General features: G+C 45.2%; 1 protein-coding gene across 3 annotated transcripts in view; it reads right to left on the reverse strand.

Moving 5' to 3' along the window:
• Nucleotides 1-16,167, reverse strand: part of VWA5B1 (von Willebrand factor A domain containing 5B1) — an 80,802-nt gene extending 64,635 nt beyond the window's left edge. For all 3 annotated transcript variants that reach the window (XM_069946838.1, XM_069946837.1, XM_069946836.1), the window contains exons 1-3: nt 16,029-16,167; nt 12,380-12,541; nt 944-1,163 (exon numbers count right to left, since the gene is read on the reverse strand). In XM_069946838.1, the coding sequence (XP_069802939.1) occupies nt 944-1,163; nt 12,380-12,541; nt 16,029-16,167 (521 nt within the window). The remainder of the gene's footprint in view (nt 1-943; nt 1,164-12,379; nt 12,542-16,028) is intronic.
• Nucleotides 16,168-17,108: the final 941 nt, after the last annotated feature.

Raw genomic sequence — 17,108 nt, forward strand, 5'->3', positions numbered from 1 at the left:
GACGCTAAACAACGCAGAGACACCAATGGAGGTGTTAAGGTTGTAGATGTCCCTGTCTACCTGTGGCTCAAAGTATCTCTAATACTGTGGTTCAGCTGTTCTGTCTGTGGGTCAGTCTCTTTCCCTGTGGATCAGTTTCTATGCTGTGGATCAGTCTCTTTCCCTGTGGATCAGTCTCTATCCTGTGGATCAGTCTCCTGCTTTGTAGATCAGTCTCTTTCCCTATGAATCAGTCTTTATCCAGTGACTTAGTCTCTTTTTGCCTGTGAAACAGCCTCTGTCCTGTGGATGAGTCTCTTTCCCTGTGGATGAGTCTCCTTCCCTGCGGATGAGTCTCTTTCCCTGTGGATCAGTCTCTTTCCCTGTGGATCAGTCTTTTCCTTGTAGATTAGGCTCTTTCCCTGTGGATCAGTCTCTTTGCCTGTAGATCAGTCTCTTTCCCTGTCGATCAGTCTCTTTCCCTGTAGATCAGTCTCTTTCCTTGTAGATTAGGCACTTTCCCTATGGATCAGTCACTTTCCCTGTGGATCAGTCTCTTTCCCTGTGGATCAGTCTCTTTTCCTGTGGATCAGTCTCTTTCCCTGTGGATCAGTCTCTTTCCCTGAGGATCAGTCTCTATCCCTGTGGATCAGTCTCTTTCCCTGTGATTCAGTCTTTATTCTTTGGTTCAGTCACTTTCCCTGATGATCAGTCTCTTTCCCTGTGGATCAGTTTTTTTCCTTGTAGATTAGGCTCTTTCCCTATGGATCAGTCACTTTCCCTGTGGATCAGTCTCTTTCCCTGTGGATCAGGCTCTTTCCCTGTCGATCAGTCTCTTTCCCTGTGGATCAGTCTCTTTTCCTGTGGATCAGTCTCTTTTCCTTGTAGATTAGGCTCTTTCCCTGTCGATCAGTCTGTTCTTCTCATCTTTAGTTAAACATATATATATACAGAAAATTCTTACAGCCTGAGGGGAGTCACAGCCGCTAAGGTGGTATCTGTGGAAGTGTGCGACACTCGGGGGACACAGACTGGAGGAACAAGGACTCGGACCGCTCCACTGGAGAGTGTGGGGAGCTCGGAGGATGTGCTGATCAGGACCGATACACTTTCCTGGGCTGGCACTGCCCCCAGGTTGGCCACAAAGATAATTCTTTCCAAATCTTCGTCCAGAAGAATCCTCCCTGCGTAATGAGACAGATGGCAATTCAGATACATAAAGAGAACGTTCAGAACAGTCAGTGTCTATGGAAACGGCACGTGTCAATAAACAGGATCAATACATTTCAATTCTCTTAGTGTAGTACCAACGCTTACCACTAGATGCCAGGACTGAGGTGGTCTGGTCCACATAATTGGTTAGCAGCGCCACCTGCTGGGTGTATGAATCTCATAGCCACAAGTTTTACAAACGTCAAAACACAAAAAATAGTCATAAAAGCCACAAAGCTGAGAATAAACGTATAGAAATCTCTTCATATTCAGCAAAATGGCGTCCTCCCACAATAAAGACCAAGGAGGCTGACTTCATTATAAGCTAGCAGCGCCCCCTACAGATCATAGGTGCTAATAGTTTACTAGCAATCTCTGTGTCTGTATCTAAGCCATTAGTGTGTGATACTATCTGTTGAGCCAATATATCCAAGTCTATCATGTCCTAACCCCTTAACCCTTTAAGGACTGAGCCAATTTTCCTTTCTGCTCTCTCATTTTCTCCTCCTTGCATTTTTTCACCTACAGACCCACATGAGCCCTTATTTTTTGGGACATCACCTGTACTTTGCATTGACCATTTTTCCATAAAATGTTGCACAACCGGGAAAAAAATATTTAAGCAGTAAAACTGAAAAAAAGGCATTTGTGGGGGTTTTGTGCGTATGCAGTTCACTGTAGGGTAAAACTGATATGTTCTCTATGTTCCTCAGGTCTGTACGATTACAACGATATGTAACTTGTAGAACTTTAATTTTCTTGATGACTTTTAAAAATTTACAACATGTCTCTATTCCCTCCATATAACACTGTTATCCTGTGCTCTATTCCCTCCTTATAACGCTGTTATCCTGTGTTCTATACCCTCCATATAACGCTGTTATCCTTTGCTCTATTCCCTCCATATAACGCTGTTATCCTGTGCTCTATTCCCTCCTTATAACGCTGTTATCCTGTGCTCTATTCCCTCCATATAACGCTGTTATCCTGTGCTCTATTCCCTCCATATAACGCTGTTATCCTGTGCTCTATTCCCTCCATATAACACTGTTATCCTTTGCTCTATTCCCTCCATATAACACTGTTATCCTGTGCTCTATTCCCTCCTTATAACGCTGTTATCCTGTGTTCTATACCCTCCATATAACGCTGTTATCCTTTGCTCTATTCCCTCCATATAACGCTGTTATCCTGTGCTCTATTCCCTCCTTATAACGCTGTTATCCTCTGCTCTATTCCCTCCATATAACGCTGTTATCCTGTGCTCTATTCCCTCCTTATAACGCTGTTATCCTGTGCTCTATTCCCTCCATATAACACTGTTATCCTTTGCTCTATTCCCTCCTTATAACGCTGTTATCCTGTGCTCTATTCCCTCTGTATAACGCTGTTATCCTCTGCTCTATTCCCTCCTTATAACGCTGTTATCCTTTGCTCTATTCCCTCCTTATAACGCTGTTATCCTTTGCTCTATTCCCTCCTTATAACGCTGTTATCCTGTGCTCTATTCCCTCTGTATAACGCTGTTATCCTTTGCTCTATTCCCTCCTTATAACGCTGTTATCCTTTGCTCTATTCCCTCTGTATAACACTGTTATCCTTTGCTCTATTCCCTCCATATAACGCTGTTATCCTGTGCTCTATTCCCTCCTTATAACGCTGTTATCCTGTGCTCTATTCCCTCCTTATAACGCTGTTATCCTTTGCTCTATTCCCTCTGTATAACACTGTTATCCTTTGCTCTATTCCCTCCATATAACGCTGTTATCCTGTGCTCTATTCCCTCCTTATAACGCTGTTATCCTGTGCTCTATTCCCTCTGTATAACGCTGTTATCCTTTGCTCTATTCCCTCTGTATAACGCTGTTATCCTTTGCTCTATTCCCTCTGTATAACACTGTTATCCTTTGCTCTATTCCCTCCATATAACACTGTTATCCTGTGCTCTATTCCCTCCATATAACGCTGTTATCCTTTGCTCTATTCCCTCCATATAACGCTGTTATCCTGTGCTCTATTCCCTCCGTATAACACTGTTATCCTTTGCTCTATTCCCTCTGTATAACGCTGTTATCCTGTGCTCTATTCCCTCTGTATAACGCTGTTATCCTGTGCTCTATTCCCTCTGTATAACGCTGTTATCCTTTGCTCTATTCCCTCCTTATAACGCTGTTATCCTTTGCTCTATTCCCTCTGTATAACACTGTTATCCTGTGCTCTATTCCCTCTGTATAACGCTGTTATCCTGTGCTCTATTCCCTCCATATAACGCTGTTATCCTTTGCTCTATTCCCTCTGTATAACACTGTTATCCTGTGCTCTATTCCCTCTGTATAACGCTGTTATCCTGTGCTCTATTCCCTCCATATAACGCTGTTATCCTTTGCTCTATTCCCTCCATATAACGCTGTTATCCTTTGCTCTATTCCCTCTGTATAACGCTGTTATCCTTTGCTCTATTCCCTCCATATAACGCTGTTATCCTTTGCTCTATTCCCTCCATATAACACTGTTATCCTGTGCTCTATTCCCTCTGTATAACGCTCTTATCCTGTGCTCTATTCCCTCCGTATAACACTGTTATCCTTTGCTCTATTCCCTCTGTATAACGCTGTTATCCTGTGCTCTATTCCCTCTGTATAACGCTGTTATCCTTTGCTCTATTCCCTCTGTATAATGCTGTCACCCTTTGTTCTATTCCCTCCATATAACGCTGTTATCCTTTGCTCTATTCCCTCTGTATAACGCTGTTATCCTTTGCTCTATTCCCTCTGTATAACACTGTTATCCTTTGTTCTATTCCCTCTGTATAACGCTGTTATCCTGTGCTCTATTCCCTCTGTATAACACTGTTATCCTGTGCTCTATTCCCCTCTGTATAACACTGTTATCCTTTGCTCTATTCCCTCCTTATAACGCTGTTATCCTTTACTCTATTCCCTCTGTATAACACTGTTATCCTTTGCTCTATTCCCTCTGTATAACGCTGTTATCCTGTGCTCTATTCCCTCCTTATAACGCTGTTATCCTTTGCTCTATTCCCTCCTTATAACACTGTTATCCTTTGCTCTATTCCCTCTGTATAACGCTGTTATCCTTTACTCTATTCCCTCTGTATAACGCTGTTATCCTGTGCTCTATTCCCTCCGTATAACACTGTTATCCTGTGCTCTATTCCCTCTGTATAACGCTGTTATCCTTTGCTCTATTCCCTCTGTATAACGCTGTTATCCTTTGCTCTATTCCCTCTGTATAACACTGTTATCCTGTGCTCTATTCCCTCTGTATAACGCTGTTATCCTGTGCTCTATTCCCTCCATATAACGCTGTTATCCTGTGCTCTATTCCCTCTGTATAACGCCGTTATCCTTTGCTCTATTCCCCTCCTTATAACGCTGTTATCCTGTGCTCTATTCCCTCCATATAACGCTGTTATCCTTTGCTCTATTCCCTCTGTATAACGCTGTTATCCTGTGCTCTATTCCCTCTGTATAACGCTGTTATCCTTTGCTCTATTCCCTCTGTATAACGCTGTTATCCTGTGCTCTATTCCCTCTGTATAACACTGTTATCCTGTGCTCTATTCCCTCCTTATAACGCTGTTATCCTGTGCTCTATTCCCTCCTTATAACGCTGTTATCCTGTGCTCTATTCCCCTCCATATAACACTGTTATCCTTTGCTCTATTCCCTCCTTATAACGCTGTTATCCTTTGCTCTATTCCCTCCATATAACGCTGTTATCCTTTGCTCTATTCCCTCTGTATAACGCTGTTATCCTGTGCTCTATTCCCTCTGTATAACGCTGTTATCCTGTGCTCTATTCCCTCCTTATATTGCTGTTATCCTGTGCTCTATTCCCTCTATATAACGCTGTTATCCTTTGCTCTATTCCCTCCTTATAACGCTGTTATCCTGTGCTCTATTCCCCTCTGTATAACACTGTTATCCTGTGCTCTATTCCCTCTGTATAACGCTGTTATCCTTTGCTCTATTCCCTCTGTATAACGCTGTTATCCTTTGCTCTATTCCCTCCATATAACGCTGTTATCCTCTGCTCTATTCCCTCCATATAACGCCGTTATCCTTTGCTCTATTCCCCTCCATATAACGCCGTTATCCTTTGCTCTATTCCCTCCTTATAACGCTGTTATCCTTTGTTCTATTCCCTCCTTTTAACGCTGTTATCCTGTGCTCTATTCCCTCCTTATAACGCTGTTTTCCTTTGCTCTATTCCCTCTGTATAACGCTGTTATCCTGTGCTCTATTCCCTCTGTATAACACTGTTATCCTTTGCTCTATTCCCTCTGTATAACGCTGTTATCCTGTGCTCTATTCCCTCTGTATAACGCTGTTATCCTTTGCTCTATTCCCTCTGTATAACGCTGTTATCCTTTGCTCTATTCCCTCTGTATAACGCTGTTATCCTGTGCTCTATTCCCTCTGTATAACGCTGTTATCCTTTGCTCTATTCCCTCTGTATAACGCTGTAATCCTGTGCTCTATTCCCTCCTTATAACGCTGTTATCCTTTGCTCTATTCCCTCTGTATAACACTGTTATCCTTTGCTCTATTCCCTCCGTATAACACTGTTATCCTGTGCTCTATTCCCTCCTTATAACGCTGTTATCCTTTGCTCTATTCCCTCCATATAACGCTGTAATCCTGTGCTCTATTCCCTCTGTATAACGCTGTTATCCTGTGCTCTATTCCCTCCATATAACGCTGTTATCCTTTGCTCTATTCCCTCTGTATAACGCTGTTATCCTGTGCTCTATTCCCTCTGTATAACGCTGTTATCCTTTGCTCTATTCCCTCTGTATAACGCTGTTATCCTGTGCTCTATTCCCTCTGTATAACGCTGTTATCCTTTGCTCTATTCCCTCTGTATAACGCTGTTATCCTTTGCTCTATTCCCTCCATATAACGCTGTTATCCTGTGCTCTATTCCCTCTGTATAACACTGTTATCCTGTGCTCTATTCCCTCTGTATAACGCTGTTATCCTGTGCTCTATACCCTCCTTATAACACTGTTATCCTTTGCTCTATTCCCCTCCATATAACGCTGTTATCCTTTGCTCTATTCCCTCTGTATAACGCTGTTATCCTGTGCTCTATTCTCTCTGTATAACGCTGTTATCCTGTGCTCTATTCCCCTCTGTATAACACTGTTATCCTTTGCTCTATTCCCTCCATATAATGCTGTTATCCTGTGCTCTATTCCCCTCTGTATAACGCTGTTATCCTGTGCTCTATTCCCTCCATATAATGCTGTTATCCTGTGCTCTATTCCCTCCATATAATGCTGTTATCCTGTGCTCTATTCCCTCTGTATAACGCTGTTATCCTGTGCTGTATTCCCTCCATATAACACTGTTATCCTGTGCTCTATTCCCCTCTGTATAACGCTGTTATCCTGTGCTCTATTCCCCCCTTATAACGCTGTTATCCTGTGCTCTATTCCCCTCTGTATAACGCTGTTATCCTGTGCTCTATTCCCCCCTTATAACGCCGTTATCCTGTGCTCTATTCCCCTCTGTATAACACTGTTATCCTTTGTTCTATTCCCTCTGTATAACGCTGTTATCCTTTGCTCTATTCCCTCTGTATAACGCTGTTATCCTTTGCTCTATTCCCTCTGTATAACACTGTTATCCTGTGCTCTATTCCCTCCTTATAACGCTGTTATCCTTTGCTCTATTCCCTCCTTATAACGCTGTTATCCTGTGCTCTATTCCCCCCTTATAACGCTGTTATCCTGTGCTCTATTCCCTCCTTATAACGCTGTTATCCTTTGTTCTATTCCCCCCTTATAACGCCGTTATCCTGTGCTCTATTCCCTCTGTATAACGCTGTTATCCTGTGCTCTATTCCCTCTGTATAACGCTGTTATCCTGTGCTCTATTCCCTCTGTATAACGCTGTTATCCTTTGTTCTATAGGGCTGTGTGAGGTGTCATTTTCGAGCGTTGATCTGTTCTTTCTATTGGTACCTTGATTACTCATATGCGACTTTTTGATCACTTTTTGTTACAATTTTTCGCTTACGCCGTTTACCGTGTGAGATCAGGGATGTAATAATACAGTATAATAGTTGGGGTGATTACGCACAGGGCCATACCATATATGTTTCTTTCTTTATTTTTATTTAGAAAATCGGAAAGGGGGGGGGGGGTGGTGATTCAGACTCTTATAAGGGGAGAGGATTTTTTCATTAAGGAAAGGTTCGGCTGGCCTCCTGAAGATGACGTTGTCAACACAAGATGGTGGCCAGGGTCGAGAGTGACACGTAAGTATAATGCACCAACTCTTCCGGGGTGGGGGGAAACAGGGAAGGGGGCCATTCACTTAAATAATACACATTACAAAGTTGTATAACTTTGTAATGTGTGTTATTTAGTGAATAAAAGTTAAACGCAGCACTACCCCTTTAAGGGGTTAAAGGGATAGTTCACAAAAAAAAATTATTTCAAATCAACTGAGGCCAGAAAGTGCAAGAGACTTGTAACTTGCGTCTAATAAAAAAAAAAAAAAAAATCTCCAGTCTTCCAATACTTATCAGCTGCTGTATGTCCTGCAGGAAGTGGTGTATTCTCTCCAGTCTGACACAGTGCTCTCTGCTGCCACCTCTCTCCATGTCAGGAACTGTCCAGAGCCGGAGAGGTTTTCTATGGGCATTTGCTCCTGCTCTGGACAGTTCCTGACATGGACAGAGGTGGCAGCAGAGAGCACTGTGTCAGACTGAAGAGAATACACTACTTCCTGCAGGACATATGGCAGCTGATAAGTACTGGAAGACTGGAGATTTTAAATAGAAATAAATTACAAACCTCTGGCACTTTCTGGCACCAGTTTATTTGAAAGAAAAAAGGTTTTGGTGAACAATCCCTTTAAGTTGCTCTTTCTAATCCTCCTGTGTGATATTATTGCTGAAGTTGAGTATCTAAGCCCATTATTTGTGATACTTCCTGTTCTACCTGGCTGACTTTCCTCCCCGGCTGCGGTGCGTTCTGCCCATTACTCAGATGCAGATGCTCCAGCTGCTTAGACGCAGGGAGTGCCATCTCTGACCCTCATTATAATCTATGGATGGTACAGAGCGCCGTGTCTCCGACCCGCTGGCGCTCTAATGCTTTCATTGCCGTGATTAACCCGCAGCAGCAGGAGAGGAACTTACATTTCCCCGCTGTGTCACTTGGTGACTAGAAATCCAAAAGTGCGAACTAATGACCTGGAAATCGTCCCCGCACCGCGACCTCCATCTAATGATTCACACGTAACACAGAGCGAAGGGAAAGCGGCACGAAGAAAAGAAGGAACGATCAGGAAATATCATACAGGATTATTAGTCGTGTCCTCTGATCAGATATCACCCCCCCCCTCCCCCCATATCATACAGGATTATTAGTCGTGTCCTCTGATCAGATATCACCCCCCCCCCCTCCCCCCATATCATACAGGATTATTAGTCGTGTCCTCTGATCAGATATCACCCCCCCCCTTCTATATCAAACAGGATTATTAGTCGTGTCTTCTGATCAGATATCACCCCCTCCCCCCTATATCATACAGGATTATTAGTCGTGTCCTCTGACCAGATATCACCCCCCCCCCCCCTATATCATACAGGATTATTAGTCGTGTCCTCTGATCAGATATCACCCCCCTCCCCCCTATATCATACAGGATTATTAGTCCCGTCCTCTGATCAGATATCACCCCCCCCCTATATCATACAGGATTATTAGTCGTGTCCTCTGATCAGATATCACCCCCCCCCCCCCCCTTATATCATACAGGATTATTAGTCGTGTCCTCTGATCAGATATCACCCCTCCCCCCTATATCATACAGGATTATTAGTTGTGTCCTCTGATCAGATATCACCCCCCCCCTCCTTATATCATACAGGATTATTAGTCGTGTCCTCTGATCAGATATCACCCCCCCCCTCCTTATATCATACAGGATTATTAGTCGTGTCCTCTGACCAGATATCTCCCCCTCCCCCCATATCATACAGGATTATTAGTCGTGTCCTCTGACCAGATATCACCCCCTCCCCCTATATCATACAGGATTATTAGTCGTGTCCTATGATCAGATATCACCCCCCCCCTATATCATACAGGATTATTAGTCGTGTCCTCTGATCAGATATCCCCCCCTCTTCCCTATATCATACAGGATTATTAGTCGTGTCCTCTGATCAGATATCACCCCCTCCCCCCTATATCATACAGGATTATTAGTCGTCTCCTCTGATCATATATCACCCCCCCCCCCTCTATATCATACAGGATTATTAGTTGTGTCCTCTGATCAGATATCACCCCCCCCCCTTATATCATACAGGATTATTAGTCGTGTCCTCTGATCAGATATCACCCCCTCCCCCTATATCATACAGGATTATTAGTCGTGTCCTCTGACCAGATATCACCCCCCCCCCCCCTTATATCATACAGGATTATTAGTCGTGTCCTCTGACCAGATATCACCCCCCTCCCCCCCTTATATCATACAGGATTATTAGTCGTGTCCTCTGACCAGATATCACCCCCCCCCCCCTATATCATACAGGATTATTAGTTGTGTCCTCTGACCAGATATCACCCCCCCCATATCATACAGGATTATTAGTCGTGTCCTCTGATCAGATATCACCCCCCCCCCCTTATATCATACAGGATTATTAGTCGTCTCCTCTGATCAGATATCACCCCCCCCCCCCCCCTTATATCATACAGGATTATTAGTTGTGTCCTCTGATCAGATATCACCCCCCCCCCTCCCCCCTATATCATACAGGATTATTAGTCGTGTCCTCTGATCAGATATCCCCCCCTCTTCCCTATATCATACAGGATTATTAGTCGTGTCCTCTGATCAGATATCACCCCTCCCCCCTATATCATACAGGATTATTAGTCCCGTCCTCTGATCAGATATCACCCCCTCCCCCCTCTATATCAAACAGGATTATTAGTCGTGTCTTCTGATCAGATATCACCCCCTCCCCCCTTATATCATACAGGATTATTAGTCGTGTCCTCTGATCAGATATCACCCCCCCCCCCTCTATATCATACAGGATTATTAGTCGTGTCCTCTGATCAGATATCCCCCCCTCTTCCCTATATCATACAGGATTATTAGTCGTCTCCTCTGATCAGATATCACCCCCTCCCCCCTATATCATACAGGATTATTAGTCGTGTCCTCTGATCAGATATCACCCCTCCCCCCTATATCATACAGGATTATTAGTCGTGTCCTCTGATCAGATATCACCCCCCTCCCCCCTATATCATACAGGATTATTAGTCGTGTCCTCTGATCAGATATCACCCCCCCCCCCCCTCTATATCATACAGGATTATTAGTCGTGTCCTCTGATCAGATATCACCCCCCCCCCCCTCTATATCATACAGGATTATTAGTCGTGTCCTCTGATCAGATATCACCCCCCCCCTCCTTATATCATACAGGATTATTAGTCGTGTCCTCTGATCAGATATCACCCCCCCTCTATATCATACAGGATTATTAGTCGTGTCCTCTGATCAGATATCACCCCCTCCCCCCTCTATATCATACAGGATTGTTAGTCGTGTCCTCTGATCAGATATCACCCCCCCCCCCCCCTTATATCATACAGGATTATTAGTCGTGTCCTCTGATCAGATATCACCCCTCCCCCCTATATCATACAGGATTATTAGTCCTGTCCTCTGATCAGATATCCCCCCCCCATATCATACAGGATTATTAGTCGTGTCCTCTGATCAGATATCACCCCCTCCCCCCCTTATATCATACAGGATTATTAGTCGTGTCCTCTGATCAGATATCACCCCTCCCCCCCCCTCTATATCATACAGGATTATTAGTCGTGTCCTCTGATCAGATATCACCCCCTCCCCCCCTTATATCATACAGGATTATTAGTCGTGTCCTCTGATCAGATATCACCCCTCCCCCCTATATCATACAGGATTATTAGTCGTGTCCTCTGATCAGATATCCCCCCCCCCCCCATATCATACAGGATTATTAGTCGTGTCCTCTGATCAGATATCACCCCCTCCCCCCTATATCATACAGGATTATTAGTCGTGTCCTCTGATCAGATATCACCCCCCCCCTCCCCCCAATATCATACAGGATTATTAGTCGTGTCTTCTGATCAGATATCGGTCGCTCTATATCATACAGGATTATTAGTTGTGTCCTCTGATCAGATATCACCCCCTCCCCCTATATCATACAGGATTATTAGTTGTGTCCTCTGATCAGATATCCCCCCCCCCCCCCATATCATACAGGATTATTAGTCGTGTCCTCTGATCAGATATCACCCCCTCCCCCCTATATCATACAGGATTATTAGTCGTGTCCTCTGATCAGATATCACCCCCCCCCCTCCCCCCAATATCATACAGGATTATTAGTCGTGTCTTCTGATCAGATATCATCCCCCCCCCCCCCTTATATCATACAGGATTATTAGTCGTGTCCTCTGATCAGATATCGGTCGCTCTATATCATACAGGATTATTAGTTGTGTCCTCTGATCAGATATCACCCCCTCCCCCTATATCATACAGGATTATTAGTTGTGTCCTCTGATCAGATATCACTCCCTCCCCCCTATATCATACAGGATTATTAGTCGTGTCCTCTGATCAGATATCACCCCCCCCCCCTCCCCCCAATATCATACAGGATTATTAGTCGTGTCTTCTGATCAGATATCATCCCCCCCCCCCTTATATCATACAGGATTATTAGTCGTGTCCTCTGATCAGATATCGGTCGCTCTATATCATACAGGATTATTAGTTGTGTCCTCTGATCAGATATCACCCCCTCCCCCCCCTATATCATACAGGATTATTAGTCCCGTCCTCTGATCAGATATCACCCCCCCCCCCCCTCTATATCATACAGGATTATTAGTCGTGTCCTCTGATCAGATATCGGTCGCTCTATATCATACAGGATTATTAGTCGTGGGATTAGATACAGCAAATCAGCAAACAGTATCCCACATGGTAGGATTAGATAAAGAGGCTCAGTAGACAGTATCACACGTTAGCAGCAATGCAGACAGTATCCCACATGACAGGATTAGATACATGACCACATGCTGCGGAGCCTCCTATCATGACCCTAACTCTCTTACCGTTGCCGTCGGGCAGTCTCCCACTGGACAGGCTGCAGTAATCGTAGTAAGATTCGTCCATTTTGGCTTTGTCTTTAATCTGGACGGTGACTATTCGTCTGCAGATCACGGCCTCAAAGCCGACAACCACTGTGTGCTCATTGAGAGGAAACACGAAGAGGGCTGCGGGGATATAAGGCCCGGTCACTGTGACATCACTCATACAAGAGACATACACAGATGTATACACATTGATATACTGTAATACCACTTTTCGCCTGAGGGTGTACTGTAAGAGCTACAACGTTTATATTATATGGGAAAAATAAGTATACAATACTGCAAACATGCCTTAAAATATATAGCGCCACCTCTAGGCTAGACCAAAGGAATGGACATATAGAAGTAGAATGCACTGGAATAGATGGTTATTTCTTCTGTTCAGGATTTACACCTACACAATGTAATACCAACTCCAGCCTGTGGGTGTGCTGTATTCTGTAATACCACCTCCTGCCTGCGGGTGTGCTGTATTCTGTAATACCACCTCCTGCCTGCGGGTGTGCTGTATTCTGTAATACCACCTCCTGCCTGCGGGTGTGCTGTATTCTGTAATACCACCTCTGCCTGTGGGTGTGTTGTATTCTGTAATACCAACTCCAGCCTGCAGGTGTGCTGTATTCTGTAATACCACTTCCTGCCTGCGGGTGTGCTGTACTCTGTAATACCACTTCCTGCCTGCGGGTGTGCTGTATTCTGTAATACCACCTTCTGCCTGCGGGTGTGCTGTATTTTGTAATACCATCTCCTGCCTGCAGGTGTGCTGTATTGTGTAATGCCACCTTCTGCCTGTGGGTGTGCTGTATTCTATAATACCATCTCCTGCCTGCCGGTGTGCTGTATTCTATAATACCTCCTCCTGCCTGCGAGTGTGCTGTATTCTGTAATACCACCTCCTGCCTGTGGGTGTGCTGTATTCTGTAATACCACTTCCTGCCTGGGGTGTGCTGTATTCTGTAATACCACCTCCTGCCTGTGGGTGTGTTGTATTCTGTAATACCACCTCCTGCCTGTGGGTGTGCTGTATTCTGTAATACCACCTCCTGCCTGCAGGTGTGCCGTATTCTGTAATACCACCTCCTGCCTGTTGGTGTGCTGTATTCTGCAATACCACTTCCTGCCTGCAGATGTGCTGTATTCTGTAATACCACCTCCTGCCTGTGGGTGTGCTGTATTCTGTAATACCACCTCCAGCCTGCAGGTGTGCTGTATTCTGTAATACCACCTCCTGCCTGTGGGTGTGCTGTATTCTGAAATACCACCTCCTGCCTGCGGGTGTGCTGTATTCTGTAATACAACCTCTGCCTGTGGGTGTGTTGTATTCTGTAATACCAACTCCAGCCTGTGGGTGTGCTGTATTCTGTAATACCACCTCCTGCCTGTGGGTGTGCTGTATTCTGTAATACCACCTCCTGCCTGTGGGTGTGCTGTATTCTGTAATACAACCTCTGCCTGTGGGTGTGTTGTATTCTGTAATACCAACTCCAGCCTGTGGGTGTGTTGTATTCTGTAATACCACCTCCTGCCTGTGGGTGTGCTGTATTCTGTAATACCACCTCCTGCCTGTGGGTGTGCTGTATTCTGTAATACCACCTCCTGCCTGTGGGTGTGCTGTATTCTGTAATACCACCTCCTGCCTGTGGGTGTGCTGTATTCTGTAATACCACCTCCTGCCTGTGGGTGTGTTGTATTCTGTAATACCACCTCCTGCCGGTGGGTGTGCTGAATTCTGTAATACCACCTCCTGCCTGTGTGTGCTGTATTCTGTAATACCACCTCCTGCCTGTGGGTGTGCTGTATTCTGTAATACCACCTCCTGCCTGTGGGTGTGCTGTATTCTGTAATACCACCTCCTGCCTGCAGGTGTGCTGTATTCTGTAATACCTCCTCCTGCCTGTGGGTGTGCTGTATTCTGTAATACCACCTCCTGCCTGTGGGTGTGCTGTATTCTGTAATACCACCTCCTGCCTGCGGGTGTGCTGTATTCTGTAATACCACCTCCTGCCTGCAGGTGTGCTGTATTCTGTAATACCACCTCCTGCCTGTGGGTGTGCTGTATTCTGTAATACCACCTCCTGCCTGTGGGTGTGCTGTATTCTGTAATACCACCTCCTGCCTGTGGGTGTGCTGTATTCTGTAATACCACCTCCTGCCTGTGGGTGTACTGTATTCTGTTTTAGTCTTGTATTTTTCTGAGTTAGTAAATATAGGTTCTTATAACACAGAGCGCCCCCTCCAGGCAGGGCTGATACAGGGCTGACTGCAGGAGGTATGGTTTGGCCTCATTTATATGTGTGTGAGATCTTCTCTCCCTCCCGGAGGACTCGCTGAGATCCATCACAGTCTGACCTTGTGGCTCCGCTCAGATATGAAGCATTTGTAGCAGAGCTGAGTGCTGACACCCAGCTGCTCCGTTCTAGCTGGGGAATATATAATGGTCGGGCCCATCTGTATGTGTAGGTGGGTCAAAGGGGTAGTGACTTTCCTAAAGGAGAGCCCGTCATGGCTGCTGCTCCGGTGTGGCGCTTCCTACAGATGGCGGCAATGACAACAAGTACAATACCGTAACATCCCAGAAACTACATGGGCTGCGACCAAAATGCCCAGGACCAGGAACCCCAGAGGACTGAACAGCAGTAATATGTGCACAGTATGGGGCAGTAGTATGTGGACGGTATATGGCAGTATTATCATGGCACTATGGTATGTGGACAGTAGATGGCAGTATTATAATGGCACTATATGACAGCAGTATGTGGCAGTAGTATGCAGATGGTATATGGCAGTATTATCATGGCACTATGATATGTGGACAGTAGATGACAGTATTATCTTGGCACTTTATGACAGTAGTATATGGACTGTATCTGACAGTATTATCTTGGTACCATGTGGCAGTAGTATGTGGACTGTATCTGACAGTATTATCTTGGTACCATGTGACAGCAGTATGTAAACTGTATCTGACAGTACTATGTTGGCACTATATGACACTAGTATGTGGACTGTATCTGACAGCACTATCCGGGCTCTAAATGACAGAAGCATGTGGATAGTAGATGGCAGTATTAACTTGGCACTATATGACAGTAGTATGTGGATGGTAGATGATAGTACTACCCTGGCACTATCTGACAGTAGTATCTGGACTGCATCTGACAGTAGTATGTGGCCTGTATCTGACATAACTATCCTGGCACTATTTGACAGTAGTATGTGGACTGTATGTGACAGAATCATCCTGTCACTATATGACAGTAGTATATGGACTGTATGTGACAGAATCATCCTGTCACTATATGACAGTAGTATATGGACTGTATGTGACAGAATCATCCTGTCACTATATGACAGTAGTATATGGACTGTATGTGACAGAATCATCCTGTCACTATATGACAGTAGTATATGGACTGTATGTGACAGTACTATCCTGGCACTAGGTGGCATTATCCTACTAGTTGCAAATATGTGAGAACTGTCTCAAGACAACAACAACAATTGGGGCCCTTCTCCTATTTCCCATTATGCAACAAACCGTCTGTGAGTTGAGTGACATCCGCATGTGTAGTGTATACCCCCGGGCCGCCCACTCTCCCACTGTACTTACCTTCCACAGGCTGAGCCTCTGGGTTGCTGTAGGTCAGGGAGGCGGTCATCCCCAGGGCATAGCCGCTGACACAGGCACTGATCTCAGCCGAGGTGAGGGGCAGGGGGGCGCCGGTGAATCGATTCATCAGTCCGGGCATCCTGGATCCTGGTGGAGAGGAGCACAGGGGTGGACATTATTAAGGATTCAGTAACATGAGCAGAATGATCTGCAAAAGATCATCGAGAAAGAGAGAGGCAGAGAGCGCAGAGGGGGTAGCTCAGGGAAGGGGGGACATGAAAACTGGAGGTATTGGGGTCTCCAGATAAAGCAACATATACAGATCCATCACCCACTGCTGAAGACTCTAAACAAAGAACATCCCTGGGGTAGGAGCAATAGTGTATACAGGGTATGTGGCGGGTTGGACTGTTGTGAGCTCGGCCAGTGATGTTACACCAGTGCTAGTCCAGCACACAGGTGTGATATTGCTACCTGGTTGTATGGCCGGCTTGTATTCCCCAAAATTGTTGGTAACCTGCAGGGTTGTTTTGGGTCCCTTGTCACAGCAACCTGGAGTGGCAACTGACCCAGCCGGACTGTCGGTACCACCACCCACAGAAGGGGGATAAATAACCCAAGGTGTGCGGTGGTGTGTGTATAGGTGCAAACAGAGATAGACAAAGTCCTGTGCGTTTGACAGAAAAATGTTACTGTATACCTCTGGCAGGATAACAGTACACGTTTCACAAATGATAATAATCTTGATAAACACTTGGGTGCTGGCTTCAAGTAGGTGCTTGAGAAGAGTAGAAGTAGTAGTAGTGCTTTGTAGAAGGTAGAGAGAAGAGGAGAGGAGTTTGCCAAAGGAGCCCTATACCCAGTGTAGAATATGTGCTCTGCCAGAACTTTTGTATATATCTTTGTAGTAAAGCAAAGTGATACTTATACTCACGTTTAAACTATATCGGACCACCTTCTACCCCCTAGTGTTGTAGAACCCGTCCCAGGTGGGTATCACAAGCCCCGGCCGTGGTTATCTGGGTGTAGCTAGGTGTCCGAGATTTCCCAGTTTCCAACATTGCACAGTAGGATGCATAG

The sequence above is a fragment of the Dendropsophus ebraccatus genome, chromosome 12 (assembly GCF_027789765.1).
Source record: "Dendropsophus ebraccatus isolate aDenEbr1 chromosome 12, aDenEbr1.pat, whole genome shotgun sequence".
NCBI classification, from domain to species: Eukaryota; Metazoa; Chordata; class Amphibia; order Anura; family Hylidae; genus Dendropsophus; species Dendropsophus ebraccatus.